This window comes from Erpetoichthys calabaricus, chromosome 17 (assembly GCF_900747795.2).
Source record: "Erpetoichthys calabaricus chromosome 17, fErpCal1.3, whole genome shotgun sequence".
Taxonomy (NCBI): Eukaryota; Metazoa; Chordata; class Cladistia; order Polypteriformes; family Polypteridae; genus Erpetoichthys; species Erpetoichthys calabaricus.
The window spans coordinates 23,388,820-23,408,212 of NC_041410.2; the positions used below are offsets into that span (position 1 = coordinate 23,388,820).

A 19,393-nucleotide genomic window follows, 5' to 3' on the forward strand; every position below is an offset into this window, starting at 1 on the left:
TTCCCACAGAAATAAATTGGAAACCAAGAAGGTATCAAAGCTAACCAGCGAAATTACTAGAATAGATCAAGAACATGCCAAGTGAGTGGTGTCCAAGTGAGGCTCTTCATAGGAAAAGGCAGGCTCTACATTCAGAGCTCAACCTCTTAACAGCTAAAGAAATTGAACAACTCATTTTTAAATCAAGACATCATTACTATGAACATGGAGAGAAAGCTAATAAGCTCTTAGCTCAACAAATCTACAAGCAAGAAGTTTGCAATGCAATTCCAGCAATCACCAACACAAACGGAGACAAAAGCATTGACCATAAAACTATAATGCACACATTTAGAGACTACTATAAATCCTTATATTCTACTGAGCTTAAAGAAGACAAGACACAATCTAAGGCATTTCTGGATGCATTACAGATTCCACAAATGGATGCTCTTAGTGCAGAGGAATTGGATAAACCATTGGCACTATCAGAATTACTAGATGCTATAAAGTCACTTCAGAGTGGGAAAGCAGCAGGCCCCAATGGCTACCCTGCCAAATTTTCTAAGAAGTTCTCCACTCAGCTAGCTCCCCTTTTATTAGTAACATTCACAGAAGCTAGAGACAATAAAGTTCTACCTCAAACTTTTCACCAAGCATTAATCACCGTCTTTCCAAAAAAAAATAAGGACATATTACAATGTGCATCATACAGACCAATTTCACTTCTGAATAATGATGTTAAGATACTCTCCAAAGTCTGAGCTAGAAGGATGGAGAAAGTGCTGCCTTTGGTAATAGCAGAAGATCAAACTGGATTTATTAAAGGCCGACACTTAGCATCCAATCTTCGACGCCTATTTAATGTAATAGACCTGCCACACTACCTTTTCACTACATTAGAGAAATTTGGGTTTGGCCCGAACACTTGTGCATGGATCACACTACTGTATACCAATCCAGAAGCTTCAGTTTGTATTAACAACATTAATTCAGACTACTTTAAACTAGAATGTGGTACCAGACAAGGATGCCCCTTGTCACCACTACTTTTTGCAATCGCCATTAAGCCACTGGCAGTTCACTGTCGAAATGCTTATGAGATAAAGGGGATTATCAGAGAAGGGCTTGAACAAAAAATTTCTCTATATGCAGATGATATGGTACTGTATATATCAGACCCACAAAATACTGTGCCTACAGTCCTAACAGCACAAACAGAATTTCCAAAGATTTCTGGTCTCAGAATTACAGTACACCCCCGAAATTCACGGGGGTTACATTCCTAGAGCACCTGCGAATTGTGAAAAACCACGAATTTTGGATGTGGTTAAAAAATGGCTATTTTTATAGTTTAAACCCTTAATATGCCCCCAAAACACTTTCATTTCATTTCAAACTCAGCTTGTGAGTGTAAAGGTAAACCCGTATACTGCACAGTACTGTACTGCTATGTCTCCCACAGTGCTAGAATGTAAAATATTGATGTTACCGCTATTTGTACTGTAATTCATGCAAGCGCATTTTCATTGCCAGAAGCCTTAAGGTACAGGGGATTTCAGCGGCGTCTTTGGACTTTAGGAAGAACAAAACGGAAAACACAAGAACACTCAGCTGGAGGTGCATCACAGGGCAACAGTCAATCAGCAGCAAGGAGAAATGGATAACGCTGTAGCAGTCCAGTGCCACTAAGATTCACACCATCGAGAAGATGGTGATTTATTTATTTTTATGGTAGAGATTCCAGGGTCGCACCCAGCCTTGGCACGACCCGCATGCACTCACAAACAGAGACAAGAACAAAGCAAACCGGTAATCAAACAGCAAATAAAGAATGTAAAACAAAAACAACGATACTACCCTGTTCCCCTTACAGCGATTACACATTAAATACAACAAAGCACAAACAAAACACACACAGTAAAGTCCATAAAAAATGGCAACGGATGAAATGTAATGATGAAAATAGATAGTCTAGCGATCCGCATGTTGAATGGGAATGTAAAGATAGTCCTACCAGTAGTTCCTGAAATGGCGAAGACGGGTGGACGGGTTCATGAGCGCTCCTTTCTTCGCAGGATGGCCATGAATCCACTTACAATCCTCATGTACACAGGCAGATGGCAGACAATCCAGACGCCAACCACAAAACGATCCAGGACAAAACGAATAAGTACAGGTAACCCAAAATAAGGCAGATAGACAGGAACTTGAAACACAAATTATAAAAACTTTTTTTTTGCTTTTGGTCATCAGCCCCCTTTTTAAAAGCCGTGCGAACATCCTTTGACCTCAACAGCCCCTGCATCCTCAGTAGAAGACCAATCAGAACCACTCTATGGACTGCTGGGAGTTGCAGTTTCAAATTCTATTGGCTACTTTCACCATCCCAAGCCACGTTTTCCTCTACAGTTGCTTCCTGTTCTTTCTACAGCACAGTATTGCCATGAAAAAAGCCATAAAAATTGTGGCGGATATTTGCGGTTTCCGCTAACAATTATTAGTTAGGTTCTAAGGAAAAATCCGCGAACGACTGAGGCCGTGAACTCTGAACCGCGACTTCGCAGGGGTCTACTGTAATTTGAATAAAAGTCTGCTCTTTCCAGTGAATTCTCAAGCACACAATATTAGATTTGACACCTTCCCTTTTATCATTGGAGATCAGTTTAAATATCTAGGGGTAAACATCACAAGTATTGATGAAGTAAATGAATGAATTCTAACCAAGACAGACTCTGTAGAGTACAAGAGATCTCACGATGGCCAAGTATTTATCAGTCAGTCTTTTTCTAACCTGCTTATTCCTGAAGAGGGTCTCATAGGGGTGCTGGAGTCTACCACAGCTGGCACTGAGCACAAGGCAGGTGCAAACTCTGGGCAGGGTGCCAGTCCATTGCAGGGCAAACACACACACACCCCAACTGCACACTAGGGCCAATTTAGCATTGCCTATCCACCTATTTTTACATTTACCAGTCCGATACACAGGTCACAGTTGCAATACATCTGCACCAAGGACTAAAGTCCTCCACCTTACTGTCAGTAGTTCCTTTAGACTTCACCCTGGTATGACTGTCACTGTAGCTTATCTTTTGGGAGCATCCTCCCTCACCCCTCATTGACCTAACAGAGGAAGGAACTTGCTTTGCAGTCCCTGGTGGTAAAATAGAGAAAACGTGCAGACAGGAAAGCAGTCCTGTAAGTGTTATTCTTTAAGCATTACACAAATAACTAGTGCCATAAAAAACGCAAATGGAGTGCATGGCAATTCGTATCATACAACCAGGATTATGCCTTTCAGAACTTATAAAACTAAATTACGTGTCTCATGTCACACGCCGGAGGCTATAACAAAGTGTGACCTTTGTGAAAGGAAATTCAATTGCTTGCAAGCTACTAAGGATTAAAAGCTGTTTTATTATAACGGCAGTTTATTCATACAGGCGTCTGTCATAAGATAAGGTGAAGTAAGCCGCACTTGGGTAACTTCCTTTTTTAGGAATGCGTCCGTTAGACAGAGGACAGATGACCTTTCCTTCTTTGGGGCCCCTCTTGACACGTACACAGAAAAGAAATGGTTGGCTGATTTGATGAAATGCTTAGATGCTGTTTCATAAGTAAGGGGGAAGGAGGAAAATGAATATTAAAAGTTGATTGAAATAGAGAAACTTTGCTCTTCTGCTTTGCAAAGCATGAATCCAGGTACTCATCTGTGACTGAATACAGACTGATTGATTGAACTATTCCTGTCTTCCTCTGGGGTTACTTCCACACCTTTCACCCAGAAGCAGGGGGTTGTAGTAAAACATAAGCAGTGTTCATGATTTGGGGTAACAGTTCTTCTCAGCAAAAACACACACAGCCAAGTACTAAAGCAGCATCCCTTAAACTCTGGACTTACAATGCCTCAGAGTCCTTGACCTTTTCACTCATTTTATTAATTTCACTAATTATCACAATATCCAGGTAATTCTTATCTGAATTAAGAAACATATGCAAACAATATACATTTTGCTTATAGCATAATAGGTTTTTAGCATAGATAAGGAATAAAGCAGCTTGAAAAAGTCCTTAGAATGCAGTTTAAATTATATTTTTAAATGTTACAATAAAAGATCTGGTCCTTCCTAAGATGTTCTATGCCTTCCTCCTACACGTGGATAAAGGAGCTAATGAGCCTCCATCTTTTAAAAAGGTTTGTGTGATGATGTCAGCAGTATGCCAGCACCTGCAGCAACAAAAAAATATATAATGGTGCTTAAATTATGTTATTATCTTATCAATTACTAATATTAACAGCAGGAAAAAAAACAACCCAAAACAGTCAAAACAAGCTACACATAATTTAGATTCTTATTGGCAACCATTCAGAATTACTATAATAATCTTACCTCCATAAAGTGGATATGCTTCCTCTGTTTCCTTTAACGTTGATTTCTGTATTTAGTGTTGTATGGACCGACTTATTCAACAGTATTCAACACTCACGCCTTTTTCTTCACTAAGTGTCTGACTATCCTTTATCAGTCTCCATTTTACCATTTGATCCACAGTATCTCTTATCTCTGTCATTACAGCAGGAATGAAAACCCACTCAGACTCACATTCTCACTGCTGTTTTGCTATAAATATGGAAAAACCAAACACCCTGATCTCAATTTCTATAATATCAAAATTCACTTAATGCCTTGGAAACAAGTTTTTGCAATAATTTGACACAACCTGAGCTCTGGATGATATAAATAGTCATTTCTATAAATGAGTTACAGCAGTTGCCAGTAAAATGAAACTGAAAGGAACCAATTATTTTTCAAATATGAACATATGTCATTTGGGTGGAATTTAAACAACTTATTAATTAGGTTGTCATACCTGATCTTCTGGATTTTATAAATTAAACTAGGGAAGATTAAACAAACACAATAACCAGTGACGCAGTGGTGAGCACTTCTGCCTCAGCCTGTGTGTACTGCGTTTTCACATTCACCTTTTGTCTGCATGAGATTTTTCCAGGTATTCCTAATTCCTCTAATTTCCAATATATTTATACACATTAGGTAAATTGATATCTGTATATTGGTCCTGAATAACTTTATAAAGTAATAATGGGGTTTAATAAGCAATATGAACTAAAAACATTTAAGATAGCAGCATCATAACCTGTCATGGCAGACAAATTCAGATACCCACAGGCCAAAGATGCTTTTCTTACTTGAACAGCTTGACACATGCATGAGACTGGAAAAAATGAAACCCCTCATTAAGTTTGGGGTAAATTGCTGGCCTACTCACTGTTTTACCTTCCTTATATTAACACCTGACTGCTAAGTGTTTTCTGATTAAGATTACTTGGTTCCTTTGTTTCTTAGCAAGTAAGAAGAGTAAAATGAAGCAATAGATTGCAATAAGTGTCTTTCTGAATTTTATACAGTACTAATGTTTTTCCATTAATAACTTTAAAGACACTGAATTAAACCAAATGTTTCAGAAACAGTGTGTCACAACGGTCAGTGCTGCTTTTCCACAGTTCTGGAGCCCAGGGGTTTATTCATAGCTCAGACAATGTCTGTGTGAAGTTTACACTTTTTTCTGTGGAATTGTTAATTCCATTTGATCCAAAGTATCTCTTATCTCTGTCATTACAGTAGGAGTGAAAATCCACTCAGACTCACATTCTCTGCTGTTGTGCTATAAATAAGGAAAAACCAAACACCCTGATCTCAGGTCAGGTCAGGTCAGGTCAGGTTGAGGAGCATGCACTGGTACACACACGTGTTGCCACACCCATCACATAACGAAACAGCTCAGGATCCTGGTTCGCAACCCTCCAGGCAGACATGTGGTCCAGTCCCACCCTGCGGAAATGACCCTCTGTCTTCCACAGCCAGGCATTACTTGGGCGTCCCCTTGGCCTGGTCCAGCCACTCGGGTCCTCAACAATGAGGATCCTGTGAGCTGGATCACCCTCGGGGAATCTCACTACATGGCAATAGTGCCATAACTGATGCTCCCTCACAATGCAGGTAATGTGCCTCATTTAGGACTCCATGAGCAACCACTCATTCGACACAAAGTCAAACCAGCAGTATCCAAGGATTCTCTGAAGAGAAATGGAAATGATGTTTGTCCTGAGTAAGATGTTAAACTGCATCCGCCCTGCAAACGGTCCTTGAACATGCATAGAAAATTTGCAATGATGATCTTTCTGAATTTTATACAGTAATGATGTTTTTCCATTAATAACTTTAAAGACACTCAGTTAAACCAAATGTTTCAGAAACAGTGTGTCACAACGGTCAGTGCTGCTTTTCCACAGTTCTGGAGTCCAGGGGTTTATTCATAGATCAGACATTGTCTGTGTGAAGTTTACACTTTGTTTCTGTGGAATTGTTAAATTATGTCAAATGATAACTCAGAACTGGCTGGTTATGAGTATGTGTGAAGGCCGTCTGCAATGGGATTGATTTATGCTTTGAACCTGGTACTGTCAGGAGTGGTCCTGGCTTCTTGCTCGCTATGCTATAAAAAGTTCCTTTTACATCAAAAATAATTTCTAATTAAGGAACTTGGTGGAATGAAGGGCGCCTCCTACTATCTAACATTTGAGGTTATGGCACCTGTGCCACAACATCTGACAACCAGCATGAAGTACAGTAATCATCAAATTGTGATCGAGAAGCTCATGACTCATACTATAATTTAAGTCTCTGGCTCAGAGCAATCCTTTACTTAATTTGGTAAGTAAGAATCTTGATAAATGCTTGCTGCAATGTTTTATTCACTGACTCAATTAATTTTTATATTAATATATTGAAAAAAGCATTTCAGATTGTGTAGGAGGTATGGCCTTATACACTCACCGAAGGGATATCTTTCACTTGTGTTTAGAAAAAGGAGCACCAGGAGTAAGAACATCTGACACAAAAGAAAACAAGAGCCCTCCACACAGAAGACACTCCAATCCAGGAAGTAAACCTGACACTGAAGTGCCTCGATCCCCCCACATCACGATCACCTTGGTACAGAGTGGTCTCCAAATATATGAAGGAAAACAACTTCAACAGCTTCTCATTAAATATCACTCCCCATGGTAGAAGCATTTTTAATTTCACATGGTCTACAACTAGCAGTTACATTTATTTTTACATACCACCAAGAAAACTGAAAAAAGAAAACTGAAAAGAACTTACACAATATGCTGTACATATTCGTTGAACTCTTTTTCTGGTTAAATTCTTCCATGCTACAGCTCTGACTCAAATGCCTTCTCCAACACTCTCTTGGCATGTCTCGCTAGCTCTTCTAAACAGTTATGTAGCATATAGTATGTGGTAGCAAAGGAGATACCACCAGCAGTAAAGCTGCCTATTACTGGTATTGTGCTCACAAAGTACTCAAACAACATCAGACTTCCGCCTGCAGCCTTGGTGAGCAGCTTAATGACCACATCTGAGGAGATCTCTTTGGCCAGAGGACTTGAATGGCCAGGCTATTCAAAAACTAGTCATCCAGGCCAAATGTAAAATAGTAGCAAACTGCCAGAGTTTGGATTTCAGTTCTTTCTTGGACAAATTTGCAAAGAGATGTTTGGAAGGGCCTACACACCCAGACCAATCTTCTTATATAATACGCTACCATGGCTGTTTGTTTGTCTGTCCAGGATTTTAAATCACCTGTAGCTCGCAAACCACTTGACCTATTGGCCTGAAATTTGGTACACATATATTACATGATGTCTACTATCCACTTTCGGGGCGATGATTGACCTCCAAGGTTATTCCTCTTTTGATTTTTATTTTATTTTAATGTAGAACCAACTCTCTGCAGTGGCCAGCAGGGTGGTCGTGCGGTGCATGTGTACGGGAGCCCTTCTCATTCCCTACCACCTTCTCCTTCACTTCCCCTACCTCTTCATATCTTAAATCATTCTTGAGACAGATTGAAGTGAAAAATTAAAGAAAACATACTAAGTAATTGCAACACAAACACTGACTTAATCAGTTTTAACGCAAAAAGATGCCGACGAAAGAAGAGAAGAAGAAGTGGGCCGCTAGGGTGGAGAAAAGAAGAGCTGCTCAGGAAGGAGCAAGCACATCAACCTTTGAGCAAACGAATGCTAAACATACAGAGAAAGAGGATGAAAACTAGGAATGCTCAAGTCAGGTGTATTCACTGCATGTTATTGTACAGTGTGCCGTTACTGGTGTATAAATATAAAAGTAGAGACATAAATTTAAAACATAAAGCAAGAATTTTAAAGGGTTATGAGGAAAACAAAAGTAAAATCATTTGAAAATACGTATTTAATACAGACAACAGAGAAATATTATTATTATTTAATACAGGCAGTTAGAAAAAAAGCGGGCCGTGAAAAGTAGTAACAACACACTTTGTTGACGCTGAATGTTGCAATGCTGATAGAGAACTGCACAGCAGCGCGGCTGGAGAGCCAACCATAGCAACTGAACAAGCTGCAAACAGGCAGCAAACACTCATTTCCTCGTTACATTTGGGCCATTTTCATCAAGAGAATCTGAGAAAAGAAAGTATAATTACTTATAAAGTTACAACTAAGTACCGTAAGAAGGTAGTAAAAATATATTTTTATTATGAAATTTGAAAATGAACTAAATATGGGACATTTGGGTGTCACTGAAAGGTCAGTATGGGACAGGGGACAAAATGATCAAATATGGGACATGTCCCGTATATAAGGGATGTCTGGCAACCCTATGCTAACATGACATCTTTAGAGCCATCCAATGTGCCTTTACTGTAAAACTAGAACCCTGTCATGATTGCACAGTGACCCTGAGGCTACACCACCTGCATGAAAACTGCTACATTTTTTAATTTTCCAGAGGATTATTTCAAATGAAATAAAATTTGGTGACTCTATCATTTATTTGTACATCAGAAGATTAAATACACAAATCCTGAAATCCAAGAACGTGCAGTCTACTTGTGAAATTACCAACTTGCTGGGTGAAGGTTGAGTCAATACTTGAGATCACCTTCGGAAATGTTATTTGATTATCAGAATTCTCTATCCTAAACTTTCCAGCATGTTTGTTATGTGCCTAATCTGAGAGTATTACAAGGTGGGATGTCAGACAGCCATAACCAAGCTGGCATGTTTATAAACTTGAGAAGACTGCAGCAAGAAAGTCAAGGAGATTAACAGCAGGCTTTTGGACTGGGGGTGAAAATTCATGTCATCTCAGGAATAACATTCAAACCCCACAGAGAAGGAGATCTAGCGAGGAAAAGAACCACAGAGAAAGGACAGTGAGGTGGCAGCTGTGACACAGCGCATCAAGACTGAAATACACAAAGCCACAACGAGGAGAGAAATAAATCACACTTCATATTTGGAGATAATAATACAGTAATAATTTAGGCAGTGGGGCATTTACTGCAATTGGCCTGAAAAAGTATTCAAGAAAAATGTAAAGAAAACCAGAAATTTTAAATTCACACACCAGTATTGAACTTAATCAAAATAGAAGAACCCTGGATCTTCAGGTTCATCCATGGTGGTTTCTGTTGTATCATATTCATCCTGTAGTGCAGCCTTCATCACCCTCTTGCCATCTTCTGCAAGTTCATCTATTGCAGATTTTAGCAAGTAGTAGGAGGCCACAAAAGATACTCCGCCATTAACAATGTTACCCAGAAATGGGATCCTGCCTTCCAGCATTCCCACCAGCCAGCGCTGGCCCACGGCAGCCTGTTTCAGCAGCTCCTCAACACGCTGATAGGAAAGCTCCACTCCATAGCTGGACGTCACTTGTGAGCGAAGTTCCTGCAGATTCAGACAAACAGCACCCATTAAACCAGCAACATTAAATGCAAGCAAATGCTGTCAGGGGAAGCTTTGTGTGTTATGCATCATTCAGTGATACGTGAATATTCAACTATTAGAACTCAAAGTTGTATAAAGTACCCAACAGCCATAATTAACAAAAAGTAGAGATACCTTTCTGGAAAGTAACTCAAGTAAAAGTAAAATGTGCCCACGGGAAAACTACCCAAGTGGAACTTTAAAATATCTGATATTAAGTGTGCACAAATATCAAAAGTACAAGTGAAGGTAGGATCTCTCCCTGTTTCTAATGTAGTCAAAACTGATCTTACAGATTTAAAATAATTCAGGCTATCTTTTGTTTTTAACATTTGAGTCTTATCACAATCACTAAACTCTGAGCCAAGGAACTGCAACTTGAAGCAGCGACATTCAGCATTTGATTGTATCATAAATCAGTGGAGTAGGCTCTAACAGAGAGATAGTTCATTCCTAAAGGGGTGAAGCCTAAGCAAATTCCTAAAAACACCTCAATAAACTGAATTTTCATAACCTAATCTCAATTAATTTAAATGGAAAACATCTTTGAGTGTTCGCTGGCCTCAAAAATGGCCAGCATTTCTGTTAAATTAAAACCAACCTTAGTGAAAATTGCTAAAAATTAGTTAAAAAATAATGTTAGCTATCACAGTAAACCCTAATAAGATGTTGTACTTCATTAAATCATCTGCTAATAAAATAAAACACTAAGGTCTGTGTGTCCAGTCACTCAGAGCAATCTGATTGGCCAGAGTGTGAGACGTACAAGGAGCAGAGAGTTGTTTTCAAAGACGTAAATATAAAAGTGAACAGGAGGTGAGAAAGGCGCCTCGAAAATAATCGGAGAAACGGGCTTTACAGGAGCGCATATTCAGAAACATGCAAATACAGAGGAAAGGTGCTGAAAATACACAAAGGGCAAGAAATAGAATCATTTTAAAATGTCTGCTATTACCTGTCTTCAACTGTTACCTTGGCTATTATTTAATAAAGCAATGTATCTAGACTTCATCACTTCTAATTTCACATTCAAAGGAACGGCCTTTCCAATTCCCTTGGACTTTTCCAACTAGTTCATGATCTGTTTTGGAGTCATGAATCCCAGGATGATGTGAAGACATGTGAGCAACACACATGAAAAGGAGAGAGAACCACGGCACGTGAACACGCAAATATGACTCACTGCAATGTACAGATCAAGACCTGCCCAGTTTGACTAGATGCTGTGAGGACAGAGCCTTATCATCGGCTCAGGGAGTGACTGAGAATGGAACTGTGTGTCACTGAAATCCAGTTGAGCCCGAAAACCCTCCAGCCATGCCCTGTCCTGCCAGTTGTGACTGTGTGAGACTGGGACTGTGTGCCACTGCCATCCAGCCCAGCACCAAACATCCACCTCTGCCCTGTTCTGCTGGCTGTGCTGAGGTGTACATGGAATTACTGAGTAGGTGATTGGGTGTTAACACCAGCAGCACACATTTCATTCTTCATATACACATATTATGATGCAGAGGTTGTTCCTAAAATGGGAGAAAATGTATATTCTCGATAACTGACTAAGTAAAGCATTGTGCGTATTTGTGTAGCTTATTTGGTTTCTGGTTTAATATTGCAGTAATGAATGTGTGTAGCAAAATATACCAGGGCAAAAGTAGCCACTTGCATTTGAAAATGTACAGAATTAAAGTGACAGTAGACAGAAAATGTTATATGCAAGTAGAAATGTTCTCAAAACATACTTGAGGACAGTAACAAAGTACCTCTTGAGTGGTTATCAAGTTTTGGGAGATCCCCCTGTGGCTGCAGATCTTTGTCCCAACCCTTTTTTCTAACCCAACCAAACTGTTGGATTAGTGAATAAATCAAGAAAACTATATCAGGGTTAACGTTTATTAGACATGCTTTCTGGTTATGGTTAGAAGCTCTGCTTTGAACTTTTGATCATGATTTTTGATTAACGATTTGGTTGCTGAAGGTTTGGTCCTTCTTTTTGGCATCAGACCCCTGTACAATTTTTACTATCTTCAGCACTCTGATCATCTCCTGATCAAATTCTCTACAAATATACTTGTATAATTTGGACAGACTGTTTCCACCTTTAAATCAATACTTTGCCTACATTTTTTAAAAATCTGTTATTTAACCCATGTAGTGACAGCTAAGAAAAAAATTTGAATTCATGTTTTCAGAAGAAGTCTATGGTGACAACAGTAAACACTATCAAACACGTCCATAAAAAAATCTCATGTTACCCATGAATCAAGACATCCAGTTGTATGCGGAAACAAGCCAAACACATGCATTTTAGCTAAAATATTGTTAAATAAACCACTTCTGGAAAACTCTCTCATAAACAAAAATGGAATGTACTCAAATGTGGCTGATCACTTGAATTAAAGAGTCACCAAATTCAATGATAAAGAGTCTAGTCCAGTAACAGCTTATTCATTGGATAACATTGCAAAACGCACAGAGATAAGTACAAATAAAGATTAAAAGTTAAAGTAAAGCGAGTGAAAACATTATCAGGTAGAGAATATACGTCATACTTGTGCATATCTGAGATGCTTTAAGAAGCAGAAGGTCAAATCACCCAGGCAGTTTCTGAGCCTGCTGCTGAATAATCACAAAGTACTCCAGTTTTGGATATGCAGTATATACAGTAAATGACATGATAGGAGGCGGGTCAACAACTCAAATTCTTGCTTGTGCTGTTTTCTGTAAATAGTTTATTTAAGTATTTTTTAGCAAAAATACACGTGTTTGGGATGTTGTGATCATATGACTGGATGACTTCATATGTGGACTATGCAACATGAGTAAAGAAACCCAACTGATACAGGAAGTTAAGAAAAATAAATAAATCTTTATTGAATTGTCTAATTAATTATTACCACAACCAAAGGGAAAATCTAAGTTTAATTGATTAACGTCAATCAATTCTGTTCACCAACACAACTCCTACACACTCTTCTACAAACTGTAGTGACTCGCAGGCTACAATGCCCACAGTATGGGGAAGACAAAAACAGAATTGTATTCTCTAGATTAATTTCCTTTCCTCCATGTGGATCCTTTTGATATATAGTAAATTTTGGATATTTCCCCTTCCTCATACTGTTTTTTGGCTCTTTTTTGCCTCACTTACCTTGACCACAGTCTTCCCTTTCACTGCATTGCTGAGTACACTAAAAGATCTTACTGTGTCCTGTAGTATTATCACATAAACTACATTTTCCTCTGTTTAATAGAAAAAAATAAATAAATAATTGCAAAAGGTGAATAACCTGATATGAGCGCCCGGTTTTAGTTGATAATTTAAAAAGAGAGTTGTGATCGACTCCAAAATGTTGCTGGTAGGAGGTGAGAGTCTCCATGAGGGTCTGTATGTTGCAGTTTACTAATGGTCCTGGCAGAACGGCAGCCAAGCAAGCTGACAGTGCAGTTTTCCACACAATAGAAGAAAGGGCTTGTTTTTTCTTTTCTATGTAGGAACTGGAAAAGCTGGGCAGAGCAAGCAGAAAGACATGACGTTTGTGGCTGTCTAGCTCACTTGCCAAAGTTTCTTGTAGTTTTGCAAAATCAAACTTATGCACTTCAAAACAGGAGATCAAGAAAACCTTGGGTCTGCCTACCCCTGCTTCCTCCAAACAATTTACACAGTCATCTCTGATCTTCTGGAGGACATCAGCTTCACTGAAATTATTGCCTCTCCTCAACATGCAACAGTTAATGTCAGAGTCTATTTTACTTCTCACAAAGTAAAACTTCTTTCCCATGGACTTAATGCTTTGTGCCAGTAGGACATGATTTTCTTTGAAGCGTTCTGAAGTAATAATTATAAAAAAGTCATAACGCTCCAAATTGACTTTTTCCAGGTAAAGCTGTGGATGGAAGTCCGGTGTTCCAATTCCAGGGAGATCCCAGAGTCTAACTGTAGGATAAGACGGGTGGGGATAAACTGAGGCCTGCTTGGTAGTTTCAGTTACTCCCGTTGGTGCTGATTCTGCCTCCTCATCTCCCAGCCCTCGAAAGGCATTGATGAATGTTGATTTTCCAGACCCTGACTCACCAGTCACTGCAATGTCCAATGTGGCTGTCCTAAACTTGTCCAACAAACCCTGAAGTTGGGCCACTACCTCTGACATTACATTTGACTGAACCAAGCTGGACATCTCCTGCACCTCTCGCTCACTGAGTGTCTGCAAATTTGCCATTTCTGGGATGATATCTACAAGAAAGAAGAGAAACACTTCAGATTAAGTGGTCCACATTGAATGAATTACTGATATGAGAATTTGTCGCAACAATCAGAACTGGAAAATGGGAAGCAATGTTGAGTCTATGCATCTTATGAAGCAAGAAATTATATCTATAGTCTAGTAGAAATTTATAAACTGAAAAACGTTTAGGCGCGTACAGCAAATCCGTAAGGATTTCCTCAGATTATATTGAAAGCTTGGCTTACTTTTATATTTTACAGCTTAAACCAAAGACAGTGCACCATTCCTCATTAAAACATGGACAGCAAAAGTGTATCATGTTTCAAATAGCAGGAGCAGTTGCTAGAATTGCAGTTATCTACTTCTGATGAATAAATTGGTTGGTACTTTAGAATCAGAGTTGAAAAATCTCAACCCTAATACAGTAAACATACAGGGTTCATCATTTGGTGTTTGTGACGGAGTCTTTTTTAGTTAAACAAGCATACAGTTTAAGACTCAAGAGCTGTATTTCAGGACTAAATGGAAGTGTTAAGATTTCCCATTATGACAAAACCAAGACCTAAACCTAATATAATACTAAATTAAACCCAAAATGCAAAATTAAAAAAATGTCATACAATAAATATGTAAATAAACAAAGAAACTAAAAATTTTGATAATATGAACCAGTAATTAAACATAACATGTGATTTAAGTACAATAATAAAAAGAAGGAAGCTTACAAAAAAACAAGATTTAATGCCAAAAATAGGAAAAAGAAATGACTTAAGCCAAAACACAGTCCAAAACTCCAGAACTTTCAAACCCAAACTGTAATTTGAAAAGCAAAATATTTCCAAAACTAAATGTCAAAAGACCGTTTACTAGATAATAGGAGGGCACTGAATAACACAGTTGCACATGCAAATGGTTAAGACTGGCATTCTTATTTAATTTGTTTTTCATTTTTTGTCATGTTTATAGAAGATCTTGGGGCCCTTTTATGTTTTTAACACTATAATAAATTATTCTCTTTCTGTGACTGCTTAAAGGTTTAAAATGATTTTTGTCATTAGGGGACACCATAGTGTTTTGGTGTTCTACACTCTTAAAAATAAAGGCGCCAGTTAGTTCTTCAGAGTGACGTCATAAAAGAACCATTTTTTGGTTCCCAAACGTGTCATCCACATGAAGGTTCTAGAAAGACCCTTTTACTTTATTTAGATCTGTAACAGATCTGTAACTCCATACAGTAAATAACCATGAATAGATGGTATTTCACAGATCTTTTACAAATAGGTCATGATTTTAAACGGACTCTTACTGCATACATCAACACAGGCTAAGTCCAGGCGTTCTTAATCTGTTAGTGTCCTACCATACATTAAAGATTTCAGTTTTTTTTTTTTTTGGCATATTAGGAATCTTTTCAAAACAGAATGAACCAACTTCATATGCAAACAACCAAGCAATGGTTCTATGAGGAACCACACCACCAAGTGAAGAACCATAAAATGCCATTAAACAGCCAGTATTGTTAGGAATGTAGCCTGGCCATTTCTATGGCAATCCTTTCTATGTTCCACTTAAGTTGCATGACGTTTAATGTCCATCAATGCTAAGAATTTAGTGGCATTGCATTCTTGACCTGAATTATCTGATAATGGATTAAATAGAACATTTCCTTGTGACTTCTTTATTGGTGTTTTTCCAGGTTTTTGATCCTCCATTTTGTCATTTAAAACTTTTGGATTGCAATTAGCCTTTGGAGAAAGATTACTTTATCCTTCTTGGTTTGAACCTGAAACACATCTTTACTACATCTCCTTCTCTTAATCCTTTCTTTAAAATCACAAAATAATGCCACAGTAATTTGCTGTTGTTATATCGTTTCTTTGAAATAAATTCCTGGCTTTATACTGCACTTTTTACATTTTTTTTTTGTTTTACCTTTTAGATTTGGACTTATATGGATTCTGATTCCGCAGGTTAAAAAATGATTTAAACATATTTAATGACATTCATTTTTTTCAGGTCTTATAGGACTCCGTCTTGTTTTTATGGGCACCTCCATTTTGTGATGCAGCTATTATGCTGTCATCATGGTAATCGGGTTGAAGGTCTGGGCTTGTAACATCAGCTGTGCCATAGTATATATGAAAGGTCATCTCCTTGCACCCTCGGGTCAAATAGTCATAGTTTTTTGTTCTTTTGACATTTCTGCCTATCCCTGTATGGTTCAACCATACCCTGGTCATTGTATCTGTGCTGTAAACTTTTCTGAGTACCTCAATCCCCTTCTGAACCTGCCTTTTCGATATTATTGTTCCAACATTGTATATTGAAGCAGTGATGTGTGTTAATGGGGGGTCTATGCCACATTCCTAATTTCAGGCTTCTGTCCCTGATGCTTTTTGGATGAATCCACATAACATCACTATGATCTGGTGAATCACCCAACCAAAGCAGACTCAGATTTCCTTTAAATCTTTTCATATACGAATAGATGCCCTCATCCCCCTTTTTAATCTTGCTTGCCTCTTCTAAATAGCAGTTGCCCATTTCATTACAGTCATCCATAAAATTCGGCCAGGATTCTGTTACTGCCATCACATCATATTCAACTCCAGTTCATTCGCCAAATGTGTAACGCTTATAGATGTAACATTTAAAATGTCTAGTATTAACACATTTAGCACTTGCTTTTCTGTTAACAAATAGAAAGGGGTGTGAAAATAAATATAATAGAATAGTACAAGCATTAGACTATTTGCACTTATACGGAGTTATTCCCTATCTGCAAGGAAACGAAGAACATCAGAAAAAACGACAAAATCTGCAATCGCCATTGTCACATTTAATACAGAAAATTGCAAAAATAATGTAATTTAAGTTAATTAGAAATAACATATAGCCAAACCAGTATGCAGAAAACGTGTCAGTTAGGACGTAACGTTGAAACTAAAGTCCAATGACTTTGAATCACTTTCTATACACTTAATTGTGTTTTACCTTTTATTTTTAAATGGTTACAATTGTAACTTTTAATGATCAGTCCAGACTCGGGAACTCATAATGACAAAGTGAAAATATGTTTTCAGAGAGGTTTGCAAATTTTTGAAAAATCAAAACCTAAAATCCCAATGCTGAGGCTCTCTTTCATATTAAGATATAGCGTATACTGTATATAAGACATAGCTATATAATGACACCGTTAAATAACTCACTTAAAACTAAAAGTTCAAATGTGAAAGTACTTCGTATTTCCTTTCGTCTGTCATTTTGAAACTATGTATTATGTTAGTGACATGGTTGAAAAAGACAAAAAAAGTGACACCCTTTGAAAAAGAAATGCATACGTTATACAAGATAATCGACAGGTCAAAAGTACGCAACAACAGGGAATACTTTTCCGTCTGTCTGCTAAATAGGATTTAAAAGTAAAGTCAGCCAATGACTACGAGCTGCTGCTTTAAATATGTTTTTTTAAAGTTGCTTGAAAATCTATCATCTAAAAATACAAGCTCGGTATTTCAAACAATGCCCATTATTGCTGTTCAGGCTTACCTTAGTGCGCACAAAGATCCGAAGCCTGCTGAAAATGAAGAGAAACTGCGCTTCCCAACCCGGCACATCTGGGTTTAGTTGCGGTCTCAGCAGAAGTAGCAAGCTGCACAGCCTACCTCGCCACCTGCTGGTAAATCTGTTGTGGTGCACTCTGTAACTCCTGAAGTTCATCGTCAACCCTCCTTGAAATAATGGAGGACACTGCCCCCTTTCCACACATCATGAGAGTGATTTCGGTCATATTGTACAAGTAATTGCATTATTATTCGTGCTACGACATTCGCAAGAGGGAAACATCACTTTTAGACTCTAAATGAACTTGAAGCGGCTCAATTAGGGCTGGTTGAACACGAGTAGAAGCCTTCAGGTAATTTTATTAATTGTTTATTATCATTTTATGTTTCTGTACAATGCATTCATTCCAGATCAGTAAGACAGAGAATCTTACTCTTTTTTTAGATCGAATAACTCCAACTTCTGCAGGGGGTAGAATAAGAAACAGACTTAGTATGAAGTCGGCACATTGAAATATTTGAAACATTCACAAGTATGACAAAGGTTTGGGGGGGTTGTAGTTTGGGATGGGCAGCATGCTCGGTTAACTGAGGACAAAACTGATAAATGCCTGCCAAATTCTATAACATTTTTGATAATGTAGCGGGATGTGTGCCATCCATGTGTAATTCTGGGTTCAGTTAGATCATGTTACACATATTAAGGAGTATATATTACTCTAGAACTAACTTTCCTTCTCTACCTGAAAATTTCTGCTTTTGCTTTATTGGGTTTGTTTTGTAAACATTTGTATAGTTCAGAGATGCTTCCTGTATACATGACAAAGAGGGTTTATACAGTGATTATTGTCACGTGGCATGTCATTTTCTAACTTGCGCTATCCACACTAAGGATAACGTGACAACGTGAAAAAAGTTTACTTGAGGTTTTTGCAAATTTATTAAAAATAAAAAAACTGAGAAATCCCATTTACATAAGTATTCACAGTCTTTGCTTAATACTTTGTCGATGCACCTTTGGCAGCAATTACAGCCTCAAGTCTTTTTGAATATGATGCCACAAGCTTGGCACACCTTTCCTTGGCCAGTTTCGCCCATTCCAATTTGCAGCACCTCTCAAGCTCCATCAGGTTGGGTGGGAAGCGTCGGTGCACAGCCATTTTAAGATCTCTCCAGAGATGTTCAATCGGATTCAAGTCTGGGCTCCCGCTGAGCCACTCAACGACATTCACAGAGTTGTCCTGAAGCCACTCCTTTGATATCTTGGCTGTGTGCTTAGGGTCGTTGTCCTGCTGAAAGATGAACCGTCGCCCCAGTCTGAGGTCAAGAGCGCTCTGGAGCAGGTTTTCAACCAAGATGTCTCTGTACATTGCTGCAGTCATCTTTCCCTTTATCCTGACTAGTCTCCCAGTTCCTGCCACTGAAAAACATCCCCACAGCATGATGCTGCCACCACCATGCTTCACTGTAGGGATGGTGCCAGATTTCCTCCAAACGTGACGCCTGGCATTCACACCAAACAGTTCAATCTTTGTCTCATCAGACCAGAGGATTTTCTTTCTCATTGTCTGAGAGTCCTTCAGGTGCTTTTTGGCAAACTCCAGGCGGGCTGCCATGTGCCTTTTACTAAGGAGTGGCTTCCATCTGGCCACTCTACCATACAGGCCTGATTGGTGGATTGCTGCAGAGATGGTTGTCCTTCTGGAAGGTTCTCCTCTGTACACAGAGGACCTCTGGAGCTCTGACAGAGTGACCATTGGGTTCTTGGTCACCTCCCTGACTAA

General features: G+C 38.6%; 1 protein-coding gene across 3 annotated transcripts; it reads right to left on the minus strand.

Moving 5' to 3' along the window:
• Nucleotides 1–4,189: 4,189 nt before the first annotated feature.
• Nucleotides 4,190–17,701, minus strand: LOC114667220 (interferon-inducible GTPase 5-like). Of its 3 annotated transcripts, none has more exons than XM_051920501.1 (4): nucleotides 17,596–17,701; nucleotides 13,111–14,054; nucleotides 9,462–9,784; nucleotides 4,190–4,207 (listed from the first exon to the last, which is right to left on the minus strand). In XM_051920501.1, exons 2-3 carry the CDS (start codon nucleotides 14,038–14,040, stop codon nucleotides 9,473–9,475), a joined length of 1,242 nt encoding a protein of 413 aa, XP_051776461.1. In that variant the 5' UTR covers nucleotides 14,041–14,054; nucleotides 17,596–17,701; the 3' UTR covers nucleotides 4,190–4,207; nucleotides 9,462–9,472. The 3 variants fall into 3 exon arrangements, with proteins under 3 accessions (XP_051776461.1, XP_051776460.1, XP_051776459.1); XM_051920500.1 differs by lacking the exon at nucleotides 4,190–4,207 and adding an exon at nucleotides 8,318–8,512; XM_051920499.1 differs by lacking the exon at nucleotides 4,190–4,207 and having other exon boundaries at nucleotides 8,571–9,784.
• Between the last annotated feature and the right edge of the window lie 1,692 nt (nucleotides 17,702–19,393).

What these genes read in the sequence shown, in the direction of transcription:
- LOC114667220 (XM_051920501.1), bottom strand. Translation starts at nt 14,040, where the DNA reads ATGGCAAATTTGCAGACACTCAGTGAGCGAGAGGTGCAGGAGATGTCC. An exon ending in AAACCGGGCGCTCATATCAG is followed by an intron (nt 9,785 to 13,110) that starts GTTATTCACCTT and finishes CTGAATCTGCAG; the next exon opens with GAACTTCGCTCACAAGTGAC.